The sequence below is a fragment of the Coffea eugenioides genome, chromosome 6, assembly GCF_003713205.1.
Source record: "Coffea eugenioides isolate CCC68of chromosome 6, Ceug_1.0, whole genome shotgun sequence".
Classification (NCBI taxonomy): domain Eukaryota; kingdom Viridiplantae; phylum Streptophyta; class Magnoliopsida; order Gentianales; family Rubiaceae; genus Coffea; species Coffea eugenioides.
The window spans coordinates 1,405,112-1,423,895 of record NC_040040.1 but is presented as its reverse complement, the minus strand read 5'-3'; the positions used below and the strand labels follow the sequence as shown (position 1 = coordinate 1,423,895).

At 40.3% G+C, this 18,784-nt stretch overlaps 2 protein-coding genes across 2 annotated transcripts; both read left to right on the top strand.

Annotated features, from left to right (window-relative positions):
• Positions 1–5,419: 5,419 nt before the first annotated feature.
• LOC113776485 lies at positions 5,420–9,817 on the top strand. Its single transcript, XM_027321666.1, has 4 exons — positions 5,420–6,302; positions 6,394–6,647; positions 6,802–9,017; positions 9,106–9,817. Exons 1-4 carry the CDS (start codon positions 5,420–5,422, stop codon positions 9,815–9,817), a joined length of 4,065 nt encoding a protein of 1,354 aa, XP_027177467.1.
• A 6,293-nt stretch (positions 9,818–16,110) lies between these two features.
• Positions 16,111–17,550, top strand: LOC113776309 (transcription repressor OFP3-like). The gene has a single exon (XM_027321438.1). The coding sequence runs from the start codon at positions 16,111–16,113 to the stop codon at positions 17,500–17,502; it is 1,392 nt and encodes a 463-aa protein (XP_027177239.1). The 3' UTR covers positions 17,503–17,550.
• Positions 17,551–18,784: the final 1,234 nt, after the last annotated feature.

Sequence of the window (18,784 nt, the reverse complement as noted above, 5' to 3'; positions counted from 1 at the left end):
TTGGATGTTTCCTCTGAGGACTATGTCTTGCTGATTACGTGTACAGCCACCTCTTGGATAACATCGTTTAAAGGTCTCCATTCTGCTTTTATTTTCGTTTTTGTTAAAAGAGAAACTTGTGGATTAGATTTTCGTTTTTGTTTGCTCATAGTAAAATTAGAAGCCTGCTAATATAATATTGCCTTAGATATACAACCTAAAATTTTAATCATAATTCGTATAATGTTCTCCTAAGGTTTGTACAGTTTGGCAACGCACGAACTTGATTGCATGGCTAAAAATTATTTTTCAGATTATAGAGTTCACCTCAGTCTTGGTGACTGTTAGTAGTGAAGCTGCAAAAAAGGAATTTGTTCGACTTGGTGTTGTGAAGAGAATTGTAGAATTATTTCTTGTGTAAGTATGCTATGTCTTTCTACCTTATCTAAGTAAGTCTGCTTTGTACCAACAGATCTTGGTTTGTTGGAGAATAAAATGAGCTACTGAGACTTGGGATAACCTTCAACTTTGTTGAAAAATTTTGCAGAACTTTGTACGGTTTAAGTGCACGTATCATATACTAACTGGGGGTTGAAGTAGATGCCCATCCTCCTAATTTTCCACTCCATCGTTCCTCTGGGCAGACATCAGCACCTCACCGATCTTCTTCCCTGCTGCAATCTCTTGACCGAAGGAGTATTCTAGGGTTTTGTAGAGGCTGGTGAAGAAGAAATTCAAAGTGCATCCGACATTTGAAGTTTTTGAGGGGCTTTCTTGCTCTTTGTACCGTACTGACGAGATTACCCTCAATAAATATCATGTGAGTTGTCCATGATGTGTTTTCTGTCCATTTTAACAGTCAAATTGGACAGAAGGACTACGACTACACATTTTTATTAATTAGAGCACTATATTTACGCACTTATTAGTTGGAGGATTAAAAACACGCAAAGTTGAAAGTTTGAGGACCACTGCGATTTTTTGCCATATATATATATGTATATATTTTACTACAGCCTGTTAAGGTCTCTTCAATTTTGCTTCATAGAGGGAACGCGGTGTTATTCATTTGTCTGCTACGATCGTAGGAGTAACCTTTTTCTGAATAAGCTCTTAATCCTAATCATGATGATCGAATGCAAGGCTTTTTGTCTGTGGAAACTGGAAAGATACATGCAAGTGCTCAAATCGAGGGAGGTCTCATCCCCTTCCATCATGAGAAAACCCTGCGGGGCCTCTAGGCAGGGTGTTTTGTCTCTTGAACCAAATTTGGAGCTCATATCAAATTCTGTTCACCATTTCTTCAAAACGCGTATATAAAGCTGGATAACCAACCAACAGAGCTTTAAAGCATACATGAGTGTAGGTTAAATGATCAAATCTCGTGACTTGCATTTTAAAAAAATTTAGGTTTTTCCAAAAAGTTTGTCAGCGGGTGCTTATGCACAAATATGGGTCGGTGGCGATTTAGTTTTCTCTAAATTTTCCTTGAACCTTTTTAGGTTAGGTCAGTGGTGGTTTAGTCCCCTCCGAGTTCTTCTTGGACCTTTTTTGGTCCTCCTCCCCTATATATAGGAGTAGGTCTAGAATAGATTCTATCGTGTAGGTCTAGAATAGATTCTATCGTGTTTAGAAAAAAAAAAGTATATAAAGCTGGATAAACTTTTTATGTAATTTAATGATCAATTTTTAATCGTATAGGTATTTATTATTTATAAACAATTTTTTTAAAAAAAATTCTCACAAGCATGAAAGTATTATTTTGCATAACCAAACAAAAAACATTGAAATATATTAGATGTTCCCTTGTAATGATATGTACTTGGGCCAGAAGACCCTTAAAATTACCAGACCGCATCACAAACAAAACAATTATATTTCCACACTGTTGGTACTACCACAAGTACATTCCAACTTGTTGATTGGAAGATATCATCCTGCTAGAGGCGCAAACGATTCTAATTAAATTAAAGTATCAAATATTATAGTGCTTAAACATTTTTGTTAACAAAGTTTAAAATTGTGTTTAGATTTGATTTGTTTATTTATCGAGCTGAGCTCTGACAAACTTTACTTTTATGGAGCCGAACTCAAGTAGTTTGAAATTTTTACATATAAATTTCAAATTTGATACTAATTGAACCAAGCTTAAACTGAGTTTAAAATTTTATTAAACATAAATTATTTTTCGTAAGGACGAGCGCGCTCTTACGAAGCAAAATATTAATTTAGAGTACGTAATAGTTTGATTTATTTATCCCGTACAAAGAGTGGGCATGTTGGTTGAGCCCAGGATGAAAAGCCCAAAGTCCACACGACCACAAGACATGGAAATAACCATCATTCTTTGGATTTTTACAGTTGTATTTCATTATCAGTCCAGAAACATGTGGCTCAATTCTTTCGCCTGCTCTTATGAAGGAAGGAGTTATCTACCTATATAGTAAAAGCGCGAATGGGGTTGTCAAGTGTGGTGGTTTTGTGCTGACGTGGCTCGCTTTTATTGGCTGAAATTTGGTCGTCAATCGCGTGGGGCTTGTGTGCTCTTGCTGGGAAGTGTAATTCTTCTTCTCTTGCTTTTGTTTGTCCGAGAGAAGAAGAAGAAGGACCTTCGGTTTTTTGGCTGAGATTTGGTCGTCAATCGCGTGGGCTTGTGTGCTCTTGCTGGGAAGTGTAATTCTTGTTGTCTTGCTTTTGTCCGAGAGAGAAGCAGAAGGACCTTCGGTTTTGACAATATATATAAACGTTGCCAGCTGAGTGAGATTGGCGCCTGCTGATGGTTTGATTGATGATGATAGCTGTTTGGTGATGGGCTCAATGTGGTTGGTGTGCTTTGACGATACTGCCCTTCTTTTAAAATCAGATTCACCGTTACATCTGACTGAGTTTCTTCCTTCTTCCTTCTCTCTGCGCTTTGGTCAGAGAAAACTTCAGCTCTGCTCTATAGAGCTGCCGAAAAAACACTTTTCCCTCTTTTCTTTCTTCTTTGATGATTGACAAGACTAGGAGCTCTTTGTTTGTCCGATGTATGCAGGGGTTTCTAACCTCCTAATTTGGCCTTTTCCAGCGCTCGTCATCATGCACCGCGGTAATTGTGCCTCATTTCCATTGCTCTTTTTTCCTTGCCCTTCAGCTGCTTTCTTCTTCATTCTGAGCTATTGTCTTCTTTCTTTCCCCCGCTTTTCCAAGCCTTTCTGAGAGCTGCTGTCTTGCTGCCTTCTTGCATAAGGTTTATTTTTGTTGTTATTATTTAATTTTAGCTCCTTCTGAAACCCTTGTCTGCATTGTTGTGGTTATTTGTTTTTTTTAGCGGCTAAATTTTATGCTCTCTTGAGTTGTTACTGTTTAGTTGCCTCTTTGATTTGCTTTTCATCTCATTTTACTTCTTCCCTTTTCACTCATTCGCCCTAATTTAATTTGGTTTTTTCTGCCAGAACCTTTTCCCCTGCTTTTCCCGTGTTCCCCCTGTGAACAATTCTTGCATTGCTGTGCTTTCTTCACGTTTTGTCCTGCTACTCTTACTGCGTGCAAGTTATCCTTCCCCGCCTTCTACCTATTTTGAACCTCTTAGTAAGCATTTCTTATATTATACGCCATATATTTTCAGACAGCATTCTGAAGCGTACCCCTCCCTCTCTTACAGGAGGGATCTATTTTGTGAGAAATGCTTGTAAGGATTACTGTTTCAGAAATACTTATTAAGAGGTTATCTTCCCCCCCCTTCAGAAATGCTTGCAAAAATAAACCTGCCATCCATCTTATTAAGAGGTTTCAGAATTGCCTGCAAGAAATGCTTGTTCTACCGCATTTTACTCTTTGGAATTGTATCTTCTTACCCTTTTTTCCTCTTGTTGGTTTATTGGATGCTGAAGCAGGTTCTGGCCTCTTCTTTGTTGCTCTGCTGTTGGCTGATAGAGGCTTAAGGTTAAGGTGACATTACTTATCCTCCCTTTCGTATGTGCTTTTACCTTGCTCCTGTCCAATAATTATTTGTTACGTGGTTTTATTGGTTCACTTTTAAATGTTACCAGCTTGGCTCGAACTTTTATCTGCTTTTCCTTATGTGCTCTGTTCCATGCTCCTGTCCGAGGCCTGTGCTTTAACTTTGCTTCACTCTTATCCTTTTAAATAATAATAATACTTACTGAATTCCATGGTTCTGTGTAAGGACTGCACTTATCTTTCTTTTTTTATGTCTGCTGAGTTTCATTCTCCTGTGTGAGAGCTGCACTTTAGCTTTTCTTCCTCTGTTTTTATGCGTCGATCTTGGTTGAGCTTTGCCCTGCTTCTTACTTATTTAGTTACCGCTGTGGTCATGTATTAGACGTGTACGTTTGGCTTTCTTTTCGCCTACTCAAGTGTGTACCAATCAGATGGATAGGAATGCTATCCGCCGCAAAAAATATGCAGAAATACCGCCTCTGAAGAAAGCGGAGCTTCTGCGCTCTCGAAGGCAAGCTCGGGCCTCCAAGAAAGCTGGAAAAACTCCAGCTCCTCGTGTTCGCAAGGTCCCATTAGGATATGTGCAAACTGGTGTGTCATTCCCAAATGCTCATCATATGCCATGTCATAGTGAGGATCCTACGGCTGCTCATTCTCAGCCATTGGGAAATACACATGTTGTGTTTCCAGCTGATGATGACTTTGCGATTAGAGAGGGATTAGATTTCATGTCGTGTCAGCCATCTGGTTCATTTACTGGTCATCCTATCCCCGCCTTTGGAACAAAACTCAGTGATGAACCAGGTAGAGGAAAACATAAGCTCGTATTCTCCCTTCCGCCTGAAAATGAACAATCTGTTAACCTTTCACATCCTGAAATTATGCTAGGCTTATTTCCTTTGGATTCATCTCTTAAGAACTCTGAACGATCGATTCCAAAAGAAAATGCTTCTGCGCATCATTCTTTCCCTGCTGAAATCCCAGATTCTCCTTTAGAACAGCCTTGCGAAGGTACTGTCTTGCCTTACCATATACGCTGTGTTTGCAAACCTCCTGGTCTGTTTCGGCCAGGCTATAAATACTCAATAAACAACTTTATATCCTGGCCTTCCGGGAGCCTTCTTCCTTTGTTAGCCGGTGTTCCTTTAAGGGAATTGGAACTCTTTTGCCTACCTTATTCGGTTGTGCAATTCGCAGACAACTTTCCTGCTCACACAGAGGAGGTGTCCAGGTGTGAGCCGACATCTGGTCACTTGAAGAAAAAAACCAGAGAAGTAGCTCATTCTTCTGATCCATCTATTGTTCGCTCCCGTTACAAAAAACGCAGCACCCCTGAATCTGTAAACAACCGCAGCTCAGGTTTGGATTTGCTCCTGATTCTCTTTAACCGTTTGTTGCCTTCCATCCTGATTTATCCAGCTCACCAGTCATAATTAATAAACTCGTTTGTACGCGCAATAAAACTGCAGCGAAAAAACGAACTCGTGCACGTTCAACCATGTCTCGTCTTGGCAATATTCCCGATGCATCTCTGGTTCTACCTCGTGTTCCTGATTGTCAGCATTGTGGAGCGAAAAGGTTCCATTTGGAACCTCCTTCCTTTTGCTGTTCAGGAGGAGAGATTTCTATCGTTGCTCCTCCAATGCCTTACGATTTGAAACGTTTATTCATTGGCAACGATGAAGAGAGTGCTCACTTTAGGACCATTGTTCGCACTTATAACAACAACCTTGGCTTTACATCTTTTGCTGCAAAGTATGACTCTGAATTAACAAAGAACACAAAAGGTGTCTATACCTTCCGTGTTCAAGGTCAGGTTTACCACTTTCTTGATGGTCTTGTTCACTTAGGTGATCGACCATCTGGAATCCAATTATATTTTTTTCACACTGCTGAGGAATTAACAAAGAGGCTTGGTAACTCAGATAAACTACGCGAAAGCACTTTAAAACTGCTTATGCGCATCCTTTCTGACAATCCTTATGCTCGGTTCTTTAAAGGCCTTAGGGATGTTCCACACCTTGACAGCCTGAACATTATCCTTAATTGTTATCCTTCACTTGACCAGCGAGTATATAACCTTCCCTCAGCCTCGCAAGTAGCAGCTATATGGACTGAAAGTGAAGATCAGTCGTCCGATAGGCGCGCTCATATTCAGGTTTATTCTCGCTCGGCTGGTAGCCATAGGATTCAACATTACTATGGCTGTTACGACCCTTTACAGTACCCTCTCCTTTTCCCTCGTGGTGAGTGTGGCTGGCACCATGGAATTAAAAGGCTTTGCAAGAGGCAAAGAGGAGGGGACGCTTGTGAGAATGATATTAACATTGATCCAACTTCAGTTAGCTCCTCATCGGAGTTAATCGATTTAGAACAAAGAGGCGAGCACATTTCTCTCTTCTTATAAACTGCTGAACCTACCCATTGCGTTCCATTATTTAACCATGTACAACATCTTTTCCTTCTTTATAGCTGCTGACCGAGGAAAAACAGAGGAAGGTACTGTATCTGCTAGGGAGTACTACTGTTATAGGTTCCAAATAAGGGACATGATGAGTCAATGCTGTTACACACTCTTAGGCTTACAGCAGTTTTCAGTTGATGCTTATGTCAAGATTGAAACATGTAGGCTTGACTTTCATAGGCATCGACAAAACAATATACGTTCCGAAATTCTGCAAGGAGTTCTGGACAGTGTTTCTGTTGGCCAGACTGCTGCTTCTAAGGTTGGTCGTAAGGTCATTCTTCCAGCTTTCCTTTATAGGTGGTCCGAGGGATATGAGGCGTCGTTACCTAGATGCGATGGCCCTCGTGCAAAAATATGGAAAACCAGACATTTTTCTTACAATGACGTGTAATCCAGCATGGAAAGAAATTCAGGAAAATTTGAAATACCATGAAAAACCTCAGGATCGGCCAGACCTTCTCGCTAGAGTTTTTAGAGCCAAGTTTGAAATGCTTAAAGCAGAAATTCTCAATAAGCAGATCTTCGGCGAGGTTTCAGCGTGTGTTTACGTGATTGAGTTTCAGAAACGCGGCTTTCCTCATGCCCATTTATTATTGATCTTAAAACCTGGTCATAAGCTGCTTAATCCAGAGTCGTACGACAAAGTAGTTTGTGCTGAGTTGCCCGACAAAGATAGATATCCTCACTTGTATTCTCTTGTTGTGAAACATATGATCCATGGTCCTTGCGGAGCCATGGATACATCTTGTCCTTGTATGAGAGATGGAACCTGCAAAAATCGCTATCCAAAGAGCTTTTGTTCTCAGACGACTCATGGTGAGGATACCTATCCGTGTTATAGGAGAAGGGATGATGGCAAAAGAGTGAAGGTTCGTAGATTTACTCTTGATAATAGGTGGGTTGTGCCTTACAACCCTTACCTGCTTGCTTTATTTGATTGCCACATCAATGTCGAAATTTGTTCTACTCTTAAGCTCGTGAAGTACTTGTATAAGTATGTTTTCAAAGGACACGATCAAGTGAGCTTTAAGATTATTTCCTGTGCATCAGCGGATGATATTGATGAAATAAAAGACTTCCAGAAAGGTAGATGGGTTTCACCCCCAGAAGCTTTTTGGCGCATTTATGAATTTAAGTTGAGCGAAATGACCCCGGCAGTTTACACCCTTCAGATTCACCTTCCAGATCAGCAATTCATTTCCTTTGACAAGAACTCTGACTTGCTGCAATTACTGAGTAAAATTGACTTTTCAAAGACAATGTTAACTCAGTTTTTTCGCATGAACAGAACCAATCCTAAAGCACAGAATCTGAAATGCTTGTACAGAAATTTTCCTGAGCATTTTGTTTGGTCTGGTAAATATAAAGAGTGGACTGAAAGAAAGCGTCGAAAGGTGATCGGTCGCATGGTCACTGTTAGTCCAAAGGAAGGAGAAAGATATTATTTGAGGTTGCTTTTGACACACATTGCTGGCCCGACCTCTTTTGAAGACCTTTTGACTGTTAATGCACAGAGATTAGGTTCTTTTAGAGAAGCTGCTTTAGCTCTTGGCCTTCTACAATCCGATGCTTATATAGAGGAGACACTTCAGGAAGCGATAGCATTTCAAATGCCGTCTTCATTGAGGCTGTTGTTTGCCACTCTCCTTGTGTACTGTTCTCCAACAAATCCTAAATCGCTTTGGGAAAAATTTGAACATGAGCTTTCTGCTGACTATCATCACCAGCAGCCACTCCATGGCTTTTCTTCAGCTGAAATTAGGCGGAAAGTTTTGCAAGCTATTAACAGTTCACTTGAACAAATGGGGAAAAGCATTACTGATTTCCACTTCGTCTCTGACGATTTTACATGCAATTATGCTGAACGGTTAACAAAGGAGATTGAAAGTGAGAAAAGCTTAGCAGTGACACCTGAGGATCTGCTTTTGCCTCAGATGCTAAATTCTGAGCAAAAACATGCCTATGATCTAATCCTAGCAGCATGTTTTTCCTTAGACGGCCAGGCTTTTTTCGTTGATGGCCCCGGCGGCACCGGTAAAACGTTCCTGTATCGGTCGCTTCTCGCGACCTTACGGTCGCAGAACCATATTGCAATTGCAGTGGCAACATCTGGAATTGCAGCATCGATCCTTCCTGGTGGAAGGACAGCTCACTCGAGATTCAAGATACCACTTGATTTCTCAAAAAGTAAGAGTTGCCAGCTTAGTAAACAAAGTTCTACTGCAAAACTCATTTCAGAATCTAAGCTTATTTTGTGGGATGAGGCTTCAATGGCTAAGCGGGACACTATTGAAGCCTTCGACGAATTGCTGAAGGATTTAATGGACTCAGATTTACCTTTTGGAGGAAAGGTAATAGTTTTTGGAGGAGATTTTCGACAGACCCTGCCTGTGATTGAACAAGCAACTAAACAAGTTCTCATCCAGTCGACCTTTCCCATGTCTCCTCTGTGGCCTAAACTGCATAAAATCCGACTCGCACAAAATATGCGAGCTATGTTTGATCCTGAATTTTCGCGATTCCTTCTAAGAGTAGGAGAGGGAAGAGAGCCTGTTGATGATGAGGGTGAAATAACTTTATCATCAGATATAGTTATTCCTTATTACGATAAAGAGAAGTCCTTAAACAGGTTAGCTAAGTACATACAATCAAATTTAGTTTTTGTTTAGCAGCTATTCCTCCTGCTTCCCATTATCAATGCAGCTTCTTTTACACAGGTTACTAGAAAGTGTCTTTCCAGATTTGAACACCTATTCACAAGATCCTTATAACCTAATAAATAGGTGCATCCTTGCGCCTAAAAATAGCTCAGTCGATGAGCTCAATGAAATAATGATTAGGAGATTTCCTGGAAGCCTTCAAACTTATATTAGCTCCGACAAGACTGTTGATCAGCGGCACCAAGGTGATTACGAAGACTTCCTCAATTCTCAAAATCCTAAAGGTCTTCCTCCTCATAAGTTGCTGTTGAAGGAAAACTGTCCGCTGATGCTTCTAAGAAATCTAAATCCAGCTGAAGGCCTTTGCAATGGCACAAGGTTAATATGTAGGGAACTTGGCCAGCACACAATTTCTGCTGAAATTGTTTTTGGCCATCATCGAGGAAAAAGAGTTTTCATTCCAAGGATACCTCTTCAAACGCCTGACAATGACAAGAATGGGATTCCATTCATAAGAACACAATTTCCTGTCCGCCTTTGCTTCGCTTTAACTATCAATAAATCGCAGGGCCAAACTCTTGACTACGTCGGCATCTATCTACGGGAACCAGTTTTTTCTCATGGCCAGCTGTATGTTGCTCTGTCCAGAGCTAAGACCGCTGCCAAAGTTAAAGTTCTTCTTGTTCCTGGAACATTTGATGACACAAAAGTAGATTGCAAAACACGAAATGTTGTCTTTGATGAAATTTTTAGATTAGCTCAAGCCTAAACCATTTTCTGCTTGGCTTATCCTAAAGTAAGCTCGCCATACATATTTTTCAGTGTTGGATTACTGTGTTTTTTTTATCTTTTAGTTCCTGTTCATATATCCATCAACCTGTGTTTTTGTAGGATGGCTAACTTGCTGCCGATGCGAGATATCATACCTCACATGAAAAATTGGAGCTGCATCATCACTGTTCAAGAAAAGCAACAGATCACAAGCTCAATGGGAACGCCAACAAGAAAGCAGAAATTTGTTTTCTACGATTCAGAGGTTAGTTGAAGCCACTCCTCAAGTTTAGATTCTAGCATTTAAGTACACTATTGTTTTGATTTCTATATGCTGCATTAACTTCACCTCTTTACATAGGGATCAAGAGTCGAAGGAATCATCTTCAATGATGACATTCCTAGAATGAGCAGCATTTTGCAGGTCTATAAAAAATATAAAATATCCAATGCTGAGGTCAGAACCATACCACCAAAGTTCCAGACATCTGAGCTCACCGTTCAATGGGTTATCAGCACCAAGACTGTCATTGACGAAATTGCTGATGATGATGAAGTCATGCTTGTAAAATTCTGGTATTCAAAGTTTACTGACTTAGTTCAATACATGGATGACAGAACTAAATCAGTGGGTAAGTCTTTCAATGATTTACTCTTAATATGTTTACATTCTGGCCAAAGTTTTTCATAATCCCATTTTCTGTATTGTTCATAGACGTGCTGGGAGTTGTGATTAGTGCGCTTGAGAAAAAAACTGTTACCAAAAACTCAAAGCAATCAGATGTTCAGAAATTTGTTCTTCTTAATGAACAGTAAGAGCTTCAATTCTCAGTTTATGCAAAACTTCACACTACCTTTATTTCTTTTTCTCTGCAACCATTTTTTTCGGTTTGTAACTGTTACCTCTTATCACGAGCACAGATCACAGACGGTGCTCCTCTCTCTATGGGATAGTTTTCTGGCTAATGAAGGACAGGAAATACTATCTAAACTTCACAGCTATCCTGTCATCATTGCTCGCAGAGTTAGAGTGAACAACTATAATGGTCTGTTCCAGTTTTAGCTTTTAACGTTTTTACTGTTTAGCTTTTTCTACCTGCCTGCAACACCTGTAAAGAAATGTGTACTTTACTTTCACCATACAGGAGTCGCACTTGGTACTTGGTTTGATTCAGCGATTCTTGTTGATCCACCTATACAAGAGGCAAGAGAACTCAAGAACTGGTGCGATATATTTCAAATCATCGACCTCTATACAGTTTAGCTTAAATTCTGTCCCCACTTTCAGGCTTAATACTTTTTATGTCTCCTTTCACCCAGGGCATTGAGGAACACTAAGTTGCTTAAAGAAGCTGCCGAAAAAAAGGACTATATTAAATACAATCCACAGCTGTCATTAAAATCAGATCAGAAAACTACCTGGATTTGTAACATAACTTCGTCACAAAAGGTTTGGGACTCAAACATGTTGCCCTGTTTTCATTCTCTTTTCATGTGCAATCATCTTTTTTTACTCATGCTTGCTCGTCTTTAAGACTATATGGGTGAAGGCACAGTTCTCTTTTGAGCATATCTTCCAGAAATATTGGTACATGAGCTGTAAGAACTGTTGCCGAGCTACAGCGGCAGCCTATCAAGTTGAGTTTACCTGTAACTCGTGCAAAGAGAAACATCCTGCAGTACCTAGGTGCTAAAAAATATACCTGTAATATATTGGTTTGTATTTGCTTCTATCTAATGCTGTTTCACATAAAAAATATGAATTCCTGCATATTGCGTCCCTATTTTTAGATGCCACTTTGATGTTGATTTGATCGATAGCACCGGCGTGATACCAGCTTCAATATTTGGCGAATTAGCAGAGAACTTACTGACGTTTAGTGCGCTGGAAGCAATGCAACACTTTAATGAGGTTCTTGCTCCCTAAATCTTGATGATAGAGGTATTCTATACTTTTTATTCTTACTTTTCGTTCCCTTAACAGAATGTTGCACTTCCCCTCGAGTTTGTCCACAAGGAGCTCAGTTCAAAGACGTTTCTGCTTCACATCAAACCTGTGCAAACGCAGCTGGCAGACGCAAGGCAGCGCTACACAATTATATACTACTCTGAAGTCAATGATGATGCCGATTCTGCGCAGTTAACAAGTGAAACGAAAGATGCACCTCCTTTTCCTAGCAAAGAATCTGACACTATACAGCTCGGGACTCCAGGTAACTCACAAGCACTACACAATTTAGCTTCCTGCATTTATATTTTACTTCAACTGAATCATGTGACATATCAAACAAATATGGTCGCAGGAGAGAGTAGCGCTCGTTCAAAAGTTTGTGTTCGCCTATCTGAAAGGTTTGATGAACCACAGAGCACTCAAGCTGAAGAAGATGAAAATGCAGAATGCAGCTCTAGCAAAAAGCAAAGAATCAATTGACTTGTTACTGTTGCCCCTTTTGTCGACCAAATCTCTGCTTTCTATGTCTGCCATGCTATCCTATATTTTTGCAGGATTGCTTTTGTGTTCCTCAAAGAGTCATTGATGTATTAGTCGAAGCTGTCTTTTGTTGACGAATGCCCCTTAAACTGCTTTTGATGTTAAACCTTTTACGTTAGCTGATAATCTGCAATCAGCCCCAGCTATGTATTATGAATTGATGTTTTACAGCTGTTATGTACTGGTCACAGGGTCCTTTGAATTCACTTTCTACTCTATTTAGCTTATTAACTGACCTTGTGGTGAATGTACTATCTGTTATTCGCCAGCTTTTACTGAATGCTTTTATCAAAGCTATTCAAATTTTCTCCTTCACATAAATCTCTTATTAAATATCGCACCCACTATTGTCAGCTCCACTCACTCTGCTCAGCAGCTCAGACTTAGTATATCTATTAGCCTTAAATTGTGTAGTTGTGCAGCCTTCAGTTCTTTTGCAGAAACTCTACTTTTTTCGTCACCATAACTGTGTTATACAATAGATATTACCCTGCTCTGCATTCACTTCTTAGCTGTGACCTTACCAGTCACTTCTTTTAATATTACCCTGTTCTACTTCTTTGATGTGACGAAACATTGAACCACTCAGCTCTGAGATGAACTACAGCAAGCCTGACCATAAACAAATTTACTAAAAAACTCTGTTACCCATTCATTGTTTATATATAGCTACTTCTTGAATGGCTCATACATCCCAAGCAAACCACTTCAAGTTAACCTTTCTACTTGCTTCCCTCAGATTATCCCTAAGGTTCACTTGTTCCCTTTGCCTTCATATGCCTGCATCTTTGCCACTTTTTTTTTAATTAGCTTCCCCGGTCACATCAATGGCAGAAGGTCCATCTACCTACGGACTAACAAATAACAGCTCAATGGCCTGTTGTTTTCTACTGAAATGCAATCATAGAGGAGAGGTCTAATTTTCTTCTATGCAATAGAAATTACTTGTTACCAATGTGCAGTGTAGATATATATGTTCATTTGACATTTCCTATTTTTATCTCCTAAAACGCAGATTCTACCTGCTCGATTCAAGGAATTACTTACTCAGCTACAGCATAATACAATTATTCTCAGGCACGGAACTTATAAATGGCCTGTTGTAGTCGGTGATCGTTCATTTCAAGAAGGTTGGGATGAATATTACCATGAAAATATTGCAAACAAACATGATATGTTGCTTCTACGACATACCGGCGATCTCATCTTTGATGTCATACACTTTTCCGAGCTGCAAGAACAGGTTTACCTATCTTGGACAGTCCCATTACCAAATTTATTGCAGGCTGTTCGTGCTCATGCACAAGGTCAGTTTATACTAACCTTTATATCATGCAGTTAGTTGTAGTAAAATCTTCTCTAATTTATTATCTGCTAAATAACTTCAGATAGTGCCGCTTCTATAAAAATTCAGCAGTTAGTGGCTTCATCAATGAACCCAAATTTAACCCAAAATCTCGTTGATTCGGTTTGCTTCTATCAAACCTTCAATACAGCAACCCCAAACACATTGGTAACCTATCCATACACTGTTTCTTTTTCCATCTCTTACTGCATTACTTTAAACCAAAGCTATATATTATGTTCTCGGATCTGACTTTCATTCTTTTTGTATCAGATAATTCCAAGATTCGTCGATCGCTTTGTTAATGAACAAAGAACTCCAACACTTCTTATTAGGACTGGAGAGAAAATTACATCGATAGGTGTAAAAGGGAAAAAGCTAAAAACAAATTGGAGAAGCTTCGTTCTTCAACATCAGTTACAGCACAATGAAGTCCTTGTCTTCATTCCAGAATCATCAACTACCTTCACGCTTGCAGTCTTTGACGATAATGGAGTCGAGAGAGTCTTTCCATGGTCTTGCACCTTCAAAATTTATTCTAATTGTCCTGCTTGTACCTAACTTCTGCAATATGTTTTCTCTGTAACCGAAGTTCCCTGTTACCTTCAACCTCTCCATCGCATATGTTTCAGTTTTTTATTTCGTTGAACCGCATTCTTCATAACTACTAAATATAACTGCATTGCAATAAAATTAAACATGTAGCAAATATATTATGAATGCCAAACATCTATTATGAGCTTCAATTTTATTCACCAAAATTGTTTTCTTTTCAATCTTTTCCTTAATGCCGTGTTGAATGCAAACCTTTATTCACTCACATTTTCCTGCAACCTCGTTTATTTAAAAATTTAATCATTTCATAACCAAAAAACTTAAATACACCCCATGCGATTTGTGATATCTTCACTTGAAAATTGGGCATTTTCTGGGCAACATGAAACCAACACCGCACATCGCGCGGTGAACCCCTCCTAGTCTATAAAAAGCTGCTGAAGTGCTAAAAAAGAGTTACTGGTTTCGCAAGGGAAAATGCGCTAGGTTGGATACGGGCATTCCTGCATTTCTTCCCAGTAGAGTCAGTAATTTTATCATGGATTAACGTCACAAGTAACCTACTAACCAAACAAGGCAAAAATAATAATAATTATAAAAAAAAAAATCCTTTTAATCCAGAGCTTTTCTGGAGTAGCAAAACCTGTCCTAATTAACGCTGCTGCGGCGGAGCGTATATCAGTGACAAATGAGAAAGTGGTTTGTTAGGGGCTTCAAACTGAGAGTTGTCGGCCTAATTCTGAGGCATTTCTTCAAAATGCAGACTGGGGAGATTGCCTTCGTTTGTCTCCAAAATTCGAGAGCCACGTGATAGAATGTGCAGTCATACGAAGGCGGTGTGATATGGGTAGCACTGAACATCAACCATCTGTCACCCTTCGGATTCAGGTATGCAACTGTACAATTAATATTATTCAGGTGTTGATTTCGTAGGGCTCGTTTCAATCAGCAAACTGTTAACAACTTCTTTCTCCTGTTGCAGATGGTAGGTCTTGTGCTCCTCCCATCTGCATTGCATTTGATCCTATGGCTATGATTGAACGAAAACTGGATTAAGTGGTTGATTTTTTATCTGTTATCACGAGGAAAAATGTAAGAGCTGCTACATTTTTGAGTTTGTTTTAAGAAAGACTTCTGATGTCAGTGTTGCTGGACCAAATCAGTGGTTGGTTATGCGAAAACTGAGTGAAATCATCGGACAAATAGTATGTGGATAGGAGGAAAATATAAAAAGGAGCGGATTCTATGCCTATAAAGTCCACCTACACAAACCAAACCTAAATGATGACCCAGTTTCTTGATTTTAGAAATTCTCATATTTCAATCAATGGGGGGTTTTGCAGGTGTAATCGTCCATAAATAAGAGGTGGAAAATTTCCATGCGTGGTGAGGACGGGAACTGAATAGGAAGATCATCTCCTACGGTCGAACCAATTAGGAGATGATCAATGGATTCTTTCATCCTTCCCGACAGTCGAATTGTATCTGAAGAAATATTCCTATCTTGCTTCCAGAAGATACTAGTAATTAATACTTTGTTAACTTTTTGTTATGGTTATATCAAAAGCAACAATCAAGAATAATGCAACTCCATTTCTCTGTTGCATGCGCTTTTGGACATAGTTTTCCTCCTCGGTGGCCCCCGTCTGTTTCTTTCTTTCTTTCTTTCTTTTTTAACTGAACGTCCCACCATTTCTATTTAAGTAATTATCGTTCCTACGCCCACCGCCAGCTCCCTCCCAAAGGCCTGAAAGTCTGTAACTAATCTATTACGCTCCATAAAAATAAGGAGGAGCAAAGTCATCTACCTTTTGTGCTCTTTCAAAATACTACTAGCAAAGGGCATACGCTACTGACGGGAGAGAGAGACAGAGTAGAGAGAGGAGGTAGCTTTGTGGTAATGGGCAATTACCGGTTTAGGCTGTCAGATATGATGCCAAATGCCTGGCTTTACAAGCTCAGAGAAATGAGTAAATCTAGAAACCAGAAAATGATACGCCCCACCAGTAAGAAACTGCATCAGACATCATCATCATCATCATCATTGGCCTCATCATTATCATCATCCAACATTGCAGCACCAGGCCTGTCATCCCAAACAGCAGGGCCTCCGCAGCATCCCCACCTCTCCTCTCAAAGAAAATCCTATTACTTTACCAGAGATCTATGCACTCCACCACCACCACCTGATGATCATGATCACGGATTCTACGACCAACATGACGACCACGTTACTAGAAGCTCACCACCGAGAAAATCATCCAGAGAAAAGCGTACCACCACAAGCAGAAACAGAGCAATATCATCATCCAATGACACTACTAGTCCCAGTCCCCGGCCGGCGAGGTCCTCCGTCGTCCCTGCGGAATGCAGCTGCAGGGCCACCATCCCATCGGTCTGCACGACTGAGCCCGATTCAACAACCCCTGAAGAGTACCCGAATCCTCCCCCCGATTGTCCCTCCTCCGATGATCAATCGCTTGAATTTTGCTCTACCCGCGGCACCCCTGCCGAAACAACTGTCCAGGGCATGGTCTCAGGGTCAGTTTCTGGTCGGTGCAAATCAGTCGAAAACAGGGCTGCTCTCTTGAACCAACCAGAATTGATCAAAAATGTTAGTGAGCCTTGTTCGGCTGCTAAGCTCGGGGGTTTCAGCATTGAAGTCTCTGAAATACTCGATCTCCCTCCAATTATGACCAATAAGCCACCCTGCAGCAACATCAGCAAGGAGAGAGAAGAAGGGGATTATGAGCCAAGCTGCAGGCTGAGGGGAAGTGAGTACGGGTCTTTGTCCGTCAAAGTGGCCAAGGATGACATTCTTAGGAGTAGGAGTAATAATGCTCGTCCTTTCAAAGACCACAAGAAGACTGGTTGTCCTGCTCCTCCGGCGGCAACAGTTTCGGTGAGTTCGTCATCGCCGGGGGCCGGGGGTCTCAAGCTCAGAACAAACTCTCCCAGAATTGCAAACATGAGGATTCAATTTCAAGCCCGCAAAAGCTTGTCATCGTCGCCGTCGTCTTCTTCTTCTAGGAGTAGGAGCAGGAGCAGGAGGAGGAGGAGGAGGAGCGTGTCGGAGAGCTTCGCGGTCGTGAAGTCATCCAAGGATCCCCAGAGTGATTTCAGGGAGTCAATGATGGAAATGATTGTGGAGAACAACATTTGCGCATCCAAAGACTTGGAAGATCTTCTGGCCTGCTATCTGTCCTTGAACTCAGACCAGTATCACGACTTGATCATCAGGGTCTTCAAGCAAATTTGGTTTGATATTGTGGGTCTTCATCACCCCAACTGATTCCCCCCACTCATCCCTTTTCATTTCCTCTGAATTTCTATTCTTCTTTGACCGTCAGTGTGGCTTTTTGGACATTGCTACTACACTGGAGTGTAATACTAATGCCTGGCTAAGCTAGACGATGACCGTCAGATGGTACAGTGCCTGGCTAAGCTAGACGATGACTAGTTGTGTCGTGTGTAGTAAATTGATCCCACGGTCCTCATCTTCTTCGCTCGTCTGCAAGTGTACTTGAGAGTTACCATAACTTTACATCGAATTTTTTTTTTCCCTTTCTTTTCCGGTATCTCTGAATTTCCGTCATCAAACAGCCTAATTTAATTTTCCAAAAAAAGAAAAGCCCAATTTAAGACAACAAATTCAGGTTTGCGGCAATTCATCATATCATACTCTCCACAACACTATTCTGCCCGTTACAATCACCTACTCCAAAGTCTACTATTAATTACAAATGAACTCCATTCTGGCTTCAAGGATTATGGTGACGATGACTCTTTATTAGAAGAGTTCCCCCAACCCACAAAAATGTTTTTAGAGTTATATTTTGTCAGCTACCTTACCTTTACCTCAAGGCATTCACTACACTCCAGAATTACGGAATGCACTTAGTTTGCTCGCATCATTACGCACTGGACACTCAACTGACTAGTACTATGATGTATACGATACCTCGACCGTATTTCATCATAAGTATAGATAGGCTTACAAGAAGGTACTTGTAATCATGACAAGACCAGCTAAGGAAATGAAACTAGAAGTTTATGAAAGAAATTACCCGTAACCGTCAGTAGCATTTCTTCTTCAAATTTCCATACGTTTTGGCGTGAAATTTTATCACTTAAAAAGGTTTTGTCAATGAATTTAGAGCATATATACATATGATCATGTGCTGCTTTCAAAGTTGGAGGGGAAACAAGAAAGTTGTGTTAATTAATTTCCCTCATTTGAAGCTCAGACTCAGATCTGTTCTAAAACTTGTATGCGGCTGAAAATTTTCAACATTTTTAAGCGGACGAGTATAATGTCTCATCACCAAGCTCTAACAATTCAAACAATTTGGACAAGAGCGCACGAGAGATTCCCAAATCCCTCCAGGCCCCAATGTTATGAAGCTCAAGAAAGACTATGCAGCCAACAACATAAAAGGCTACCGGCCTGATAGTGATACACCTAAGATTACATGAACGCTTAAAATTAAACTACGTAGGGCCCTCAGACAACCCTTTATATGTTGGAATGCCGATGACCATTAATTAACTTCTTTGTTTTACAAAATCCCTCA